The following is an 8,142-nucleotide window of genomic DNA, read 5'->3' as shown; positions in this document are numbered from 1 at the left end:
ATATATATATATATATATATTTTATGCATAACTTCTTCTTCGAGTATTTTCTCGTTTATCTTTGTGGTCAAGGCAAGTTCCATATGTGGAATATATATGTATAGTGTGTTTGACAGATAGAGCACGACATATTCATGGAACATGTTAATGATGCAAGTGAAGCGAAAAATAAGCCCAGAAGTTTCTTTCTTCTCTCATGGAGGAAAACCGCGATGATACATCGTGTCAATGGAATTCATAGAAACCGGTCGGTGAAAATACGAGAGGCACGCGGGCTGTCAGATATTTACTGTTGCTTCAATGATCCACGAAGAGATGTCTGATCGTTGAGGTCGGTAATTAATCCGTATTGGTTTACAATGAACGAAAGATAGCATTGAAAGATCATTTATAATCACTACTATTTGTAATTCGATAAACGAACGAAGTATGAATTTCAAATCGAGAGATTTTTTTCTCATTTATTAAAAAAAGTGTTTTGATTATTTTAATATAAGGATTATTAAATTAACAATGCGATTAAAATATTGTATAATTTAACAAATTAGGGAAGCAAAAAAATAATACAAGAATAATTATCGCCTAACATTAGCAATACTTATTGTTACTGAGATAATTGCAGGATCGTGAACCGTGTTAAAATATCATGTAAAAGACAAGACACGTGTACCAACTTGACACATACTTTGATAGTCGTGTCAGTCCTTGCTAACTTTTTAACATTTACAAAGATTAGTAGCTCAACAGCAAAAACGATAACGGCGAGGATGACGAAAACGAGAAAAAGGAAACCGAGAACTTGAACGGATTAACATTCCAGTAGCGTTCCTAACTGCTTCGAAATTCATCGCGACAACGCAAGCGATAACATCTATAAGGGGATCAAGAGGACTTTTTTAACAGCTCGCGAAATTGAGTGTGTCAACAAAAATGATACGAGGTATGACAATAAGATAATGATGTGAAACGATGAGAATTAATTTTACTCAATTATATTATATTTTAGATGCATTTTTTTTTTATGATTTATTCATGGAAGATAATAAAGAAGAAAATGATGAAAAATGTATGTTACGATCTGAATCAACTTTTCAGAAATATTCCTATTACTTTATTTATTTTCAAATTAATCGTGACAAGTAAAATGATTACTACAAGGGTATAGGTTTCATTGAGACCACCAGTAGATGATATATTAACGATTTTCATATTTCAAACTTCAACACAACAACAGAGCGATAATAATAACAAGAAGAAGAAAAAAAAAAAAAAAGAGAGCGATGAAAATGTACAAGTTTCACCGAACCAACATTCCAAGAGCGTTCTTGGCAGTTCACCTACCTCAAAATCCATCCTCCCTCTCTTCTTCTGGGATACCTATGGCGCTTAGCCATGCTTTCTAAAATGCGATTCGAAGGAAAGGGTGATGCCGATCTCGTTGCATTGACAAATTTGTTAGTAAAAGAAAAAAAAAATAAATAAAAATAGAAGATATTCATTTAATGATAAAGAAGTTATCCTGCATATCGTATTAATGCATCATGCAATTAAACACATCTTGCTTACATGTAATTTTAATAAGTACGTCGTGTATAAATTTGCATATGCACACAGAGTGTAATAAGCACCTGGTATTAATGTTATCGCGTACGAAGTAGTCGGGATTAAAAACGTCTACTATCAGATGAGAAAATGACCGGTGTTATGGACCAAAGAAAGATAAAAAAAAAAACTTGAAAATGTATGTAATTCGAGTAACGATAACGCGTTTTTACATCGTTCAAAATGTTTCATAGTATCAATTGTTTATTAGGTCCGACTGTCGATCGTACGTATCATTTACTAGCTACTAAGATAGAGGAAGAAAGACTACAAGGAAGAGAGAGGGTAAGATATCAACGAGCAGAAGACAAGGAGAGAGGGAGAAAGAGTGAAAAGAAAGATAGGGATCCACGAGCGAATTATCTGGTATTTTCTTTCAGCCTACGAACCCTGAAGCGGCTAAGCAAAGGTCAAAAGTTGAGCAATGCTCTTCTTATCGGTGCAAACACGCCTTTGCATATGCAGTGCGCCAGCATTGAGAGATTGACGATGCTTCTTGCCGTCTCGCTTAGTGAGAAACGTGCACTGGATCTTCTTTAAAAGGAAAGGAAATCGATATTCGTGAATCATGGGACGAGTCGAAAGAAGCTTTCTATTATCTATATTGTTAAATATCTATCATAATCGAGAGGACTTACGAGGATATCGTCTATTCTCTAGGCTTACGCCCGACAGAAGTTGTAGGACGAAACTGAGGAAGTGTACTCGTGTACGTTTCACGTGTGGAGACTTCCGGTTGCCGATCCAAGCGACCGGAAACACAAGCGACAAATAGATCAACGGTAAGCAATAAAAAGGCAGAAACGAAGGGAAAACGAAAGAAGAAGGCAAAAGAAGAGGGAATCCACTTGGTGTACGCACATAATGTACGAGTCCTGAGAGGAGTTGGAGTCCCTCCCGGAGGCGCGGCGCCGCGCCGCGCCACGGCACGACGTTGTGACTATAAGTAAGTCTCGCGCGGCGCGCCGCGGCTTAATGCCGTTGCCGCGTTCGTGGCGCCAAGAGGAGGGCCCATTGGCGACGATAAGCCTCCTTCGTGTCCGGCACGAACGAGAAAAAGAAAGAGAGAAAAACGGAGATAGATACACAGCAGCCAGCTTTCACCCGCGTTTCAGCAGTGAATATATATACCCCGTCGGGGTGTGGATCGCGACAGTGTAGATAATACGTAGCTGTCAGTCGTATCCGGCCAGTGTCAGTCTAGAGTTGGTATCTATCGGTGAACAAGAGAGTGACCAAGTGTCGTTTGTGAGCCATTCAATAACATTTAATAACCTGAAAAAAAAAAAAAAAAAAAAGAAACAACCCTTATTTGTTATCGAATGATCGGTTACCGTTCACTTTTCTTTTCTGATCCGTTTATTCCGATCCACCAATGATTTCTCGAAAATTTAATCCAATTTTGAATTCTAAGTTTGAATGAAACTGATATCGATTCCTTTCGTCTGTCGCTTTTATTTGATAAGTGAACAACACTCTTTATTTATTTATCTAGTGATTATAAAATTATCTTAATATTGTGTCGTGTAACTTGGATATTATATCAATAATAAGAGGCGGTGTGAGTGTGGAATATATAGGGTAGTGACAGAGACAGATACAGACACAGGTGGGCAAGGATCGGTAGAAGGTGGTTGGTATCAAGGGGGTGCGCATGGTCCCTGCGGAGCGGGGAAGGATCACCTCTGTCGACGAGCGCGGACCTTTCTACTGGCCCGTTTGGATGGTGATCAGCGTGGCCGTGTTTTGACACTCGAACCACCATGTCAGGGCTGCTTTACACGCTTTTAGGGTTGGCGGCTAGCACGAGCCTCCATTGTGCCGTTCGCCGCGAGATAAGCCCGTGCACCTGCCGACAGGAAGAGTTCTCCAGTTCCGTTATCAACCCGGGCCAGTCTGCCGCTGCTGCAGCGGCTGCCGCGGTCGCTACTGCAACCGTTAACAACGCCGGCCACCATGGAGGCCATGGAGAACGGATCGAGGTCGTGTGCGAGAAAATGGACTCTTTCGAGCAAGTGGCAGGGGCGTTAAGGGGCAAATTCACCGCTGAACAACAGATTACCTTACGTGTCGCGCATTCGAATCTCAGGGATATATCGCGGCACGATTTTAAAGAGCTGCGGATGTCCATCACGAAACTCGAGTTGAATCACGATCGACTAGGGTGAGTGTGTAAGTTTACCTGCATCGAACGGGAGCTATTGTATCTATCAGTTGTAGAATAGAAGGCGTGAAAATTTTTCTGAAGGGACAAATCATTGTTTCGTTACGTGTTCCTCGTCTGTATATTTCTTTCTAATTACTCTAATCGCTTTTTTTTTTTCTTATCCCGATATTGTGAAATTTTTTTTTCACTTACGTTTTATCATTCAGGAATTTGAATGTTTTTCCTTTCAGAAGCACGTTGTATGAGTTATAGTTTGCTCAAACAAGTATAACGAATGCGATATGTATGAATTCGTTTTCGCTCATTGAGCGACCTCGCGGTTTCAAGGTATCTTCCTCAATACGTGAAAGACGTAAAATCATGGAAATTCCTCGTGCTCTTCCATTGTGGATGAAGAAAATCGTGTGACGCCGATAATGACCCGTGGATAAATGATATCAGGCCACGTTTACGTCTAACAACGCGTTTGCAGTGATCGAGCAATGATCACGTTCCTAGAAGTTCTATTTATTCGTTTATTATTATTATTATTATTATTTTTTTTATCCAATTTATCTGCGCAATTCATTCCTCGTGAGAATAATTTTAGGTGAAAATTCAATTCTCGAGATGAATCCGTTGTAAAAATTTCGGATAATGTATGTGGATTAAAAATATCACGATGTTTTATTACATTATCAATAAGAAATTTTATTTTATAAAATTTATTAATCGAAAAATTTTAAATTTTATTATAGTATTGACTTCACGCATCCATGTTTAACGTGTCGTCTGACCACATCCCGCTTGTCTGACCATAAAGTTCCTTAATCACTTACGAAATGTCGTCACAACTTTCGTAAAGTATAAAGTATAAGCGAATTGTAAGCGTGAAAAGAAAGAAATTCAAGGAACGTGTGTATAGAAAGGATAACAGAAAATTTATGACATGTATTTGTCATTCGAAACTCATAAAAAAACACGTTTACAAATGTATCGTATACATTATCGATACAAGCAACAATCTGTTCACAAAAGGTCACCATTTGATGTTGCGAATAAAGACATTTATAAGGCAACAAAGAAACGATTCTAGATTCTGATAAAATTATACATGAAAAATTTTTCACAATTAAATTTAATGGAAAAATTCTATTCAAATCATTCGAGAAATGAAATGTAAAATATTTCATAAAATTATGATGCGTTTTGCAATTATAAATAACCGCAAAATGGCCTTCAATTTACAATACATTAATTCTAATGCACGTGTTGTATACGTTGAGTATAATTACTATAATCTTTGTCCTCATTTATCTTTGAAAGATATTATTTGCTTATACATTATATTTTATACTCTGTTCAGATAAAATATTAAATAATACGTCGATAATTAGGCATAAAAATAAAAGTTTCAATATCCAAAAAATTCTCACATTATATCGAATTAATGTATCAAATTTTATTAAGATTCGAGAAACAATGGAACAAAGATATTATAAAGGTAATATTCATGTCTTTGTTACGAGTCCTTGAAAAAATAATTGCTTTACAGAAAAAAAAATAATGTATTTATATACATCATATAGTCGATGAGAGATTTCATCGATCGTTAATTATCGTCAATTTATCGATTGAAGAATGAATGTATGAAAAAATCGCGAGAATTTCTTTGTTTCTAATTAATATGCAAATATCGTCCTTTTGTCTCTTCAAATGGGCATAATGAACGAGCACTGGTCTTCCTTGATTGTCCTGATACTTGGTCAGATGAGAAAAAACGAAAGTTCACGTCGGACGAACAATCATCAATCGTCGTCGTTCCTCGCGAAAGATAGAAAAAGAGGCAGAGCTATGGGCGCGAGAATGAAATCTTAATCGTGCCTGACCTCTTCGAATGAGTTATCAAGAAGAAGAAGCCCTGCGCTTATCGTCTTGGAATAATTAAATAACGAAATGCTGTGAGCCAACATTATGTGAATAATTGAACGATAATGACCGTGTCTCATCTTTGGTTTTACAGTTAAATTTTTCACTGGTCCATTCGTTTTGAACTTGCATGCCTTGATAAAGATTTATACAATTCTAGAAATGTGATTGTGTGACAATTTCAATTATTTAAAAAAAAAAAAAAAGAAATTTTTAAAAATAGAAACGTTAGGTTAAATATTTCTTTTTTGTTTCTTTAATTAAATTTTTATATTTAATTACTATTTAATGATACTCAATGAATTATTTATTCTTTCTAGGAATAGATGCTTTATTTTTTTGAAATATGAAGTATGAGATATGACATGCAATAGATATTGTAAGCCAAATATTTTTATAAAAGTTTCGTACGTTATTTTTTTTTATAATTGTAATAATTTTAATGAAAAAAAAAATATATATAATGTATATATAATGAAAATAATATATATATTGTATAAAAGTTGTATCGTATGAGGAAAGATATGAGCTTTCTAGAACAACTAAAAAAATTATATTTTATCGGAGGGGTCTTTACAACTTAATGATTCATGATGGAAATTTGTCGAAATACAAATGATTAAACGCTTTGATAACCGTTCTTATATCTTGTATTTAGTATAACAATCCTTTTCCTTAATTCGAATATCAAGGAAAAATATAAGCCCATTTTGTTGATCCGTGACTAGGACAATAAGCGATAACTTCGCTTCACTTTAGATAATTGAGGATTGATTGTATATCGCTTGTTAGTTATGTGTTTTCAAGGGCCATATGTTGTTCGCCTGTACGTAAGATGATAACGCTTTATCGACAAATGATATTCCAAATTTCTCGAGGACAAGAAAATTTTTATTCTTTCGTTTCCAACGATCTTAATTATCTCAAGATATTAATCTTAAAACGAAGTTATTTTGATAAAGTATATTTCCACGCCATTCAAGAAAATAACTCATATTTTATAAATAATATCTGCATTATTAATTGTTGCGAATAAATTTATTATTTCTTCGATCAATGAAATTTCTCATTCGATTATGATAAACGTTTCCCTCAATTGAATTGCAGTGCAATGCGTATGCCTTGTAAATATCTGAATTATTATTTCCCTATGATGTATGATTTTGATGCGAAAATAACGATCTTGAGCATAATAAGAAGTTTAATTATAATAGATCTATGCACAATAGAATTAAAGAAACTTCATGTTTTGTAGGTTCGTAGATGGTGAAGTTTTTGCGGGGTTGGGAAGAACGCAATATCTTAGTCTCGCGGATAACGAAGTACCGTCGATACCAAGACATATTCTGTCTCATCTATCTTTACTGAGGACCCTAGATCTCAGCAGAAATCGGATAAATCGTATAGACTCGGATGACTTTAAGGTATGCATGAGTATTCATAAGAACATTTCATCACTGCCTTTATTAGTTTTCTTCCTCGCGAGTTGAATATATAAATGCATCGAGACACGTGTTCAGGAATCGAAGTTTTCTTGTGCACTTCTAGACGCATAAGAACTTTGAATCACATATATCATTGGTATTTATCAATCATTTATGCGCAAATATTAAACACGTGGTTGAGATTCCCTGACGCATTGATCACGGTTCGCAAATACCGGTTGTTTCAATTATCTGAATTATTTTCTCTCGATATCTTATATAAAATGTTTATAGGAAAATATGAATGGAGAAGGTAAATGGAAAAATATCATCACCCGGTAGTGATAACATCAAAACAGTTTATAAACAGGAAGAAAATAAATTATAAATACGTCATAATATATGATCAATATATAAGAGTTGACATAACCTTTTTTGACCGTTCCAATATTTCTGCAAAGATATGCATTTATCGAACCGATTAAGTCTGATCTGATTCGCACCGAATGATCGAGCGTTTGCGAACATTCATCATTCAGCGATTCCTGTTCACGAGGAAAATTTCTCGTATATTATTATTATTTTTATATATATTATTATTTTTAATACGATATAAAGAGATACGGAAGAGATATTAAATAAATAAATTATAAATTATATAAAAATAGTTTCAGATCGGCACGTTGAACATTTACGTGATGTTATACGAGAATCATCCGATCGAAAATGTATTTTTCATTTTTATTCGTTTATTTTTCTTTTTTACTTTTTTTCTTACTTTTTTTCATTGTAACAAAATCAATAAGATAGAAGGATAATTTCTTTTAAATACGTTTTGCACACTATGCGTGATTTCATGATATATTTGTAACCTGCGTACGAACGAACAATTCATCTCGAAGAGAGGAAGACAGCTAGTAGAGCTTGGTGGGGTTTCCCTGGCGCTTGTCGCGCACGTGACTGGCCACGTGCACAGAATTGTCCGTCAATCGTTCCCCAGACGAATCGTACTACTTATGAGAATTTTTTTTTACGATTGCC

At 35.1% G+C, this 8,142-nt stretch overlaps 1 protein-coding gene across 1 annotated transcript in view; it reads left to right on the top strand.

The window, feature by feature from the left end:
- Positions 1–3,141: 3,141 nt before the first annotated feature.
- Positions 3,142–8,142, top strand: part of LOC102680713 (insulin-like growth factor-binding protein complex acid labile subunit) — a 13,254-nt gene continuing 8,253 nt past the window's right edge. Inside the window, exons 1-2 of the mRNA XM_006618732.2 lie at positions 3,142–3,766; positions 6,933–7,101. Coding sequence (XP_006618795.1) covers positions 3,366–3,766; positions 6,933–7,101 — 570 coding nt within the window. The 5' untranslated portion in view covers positions 3,142–3,365. The remainder of the gene's footprint in view (positions 3,767–6,932; positions 7,102–8,142) is intronic.

Source organism: Apis dorsata, unplaced genomic scaffold (genome assembly GCF_000469605.1).
Source record: "Apis dorsata unplaced genomic scaffold, Apis dorsata 1.3 scaffold_371, whole genome shotgun sequence".
Classification (NCBI taxonomy): domain Eukaryota; kingdom Metazoa; phylum Arthropoda; class Insecta; order Hymenoptera; family Apidae; genus Apis; species Apis dorsata.
The sequence above is the reverse complement of the archived record's forward strand: the minus strand, read 5'-3'. Positions and strand labels throughout refer to the sequence as shown.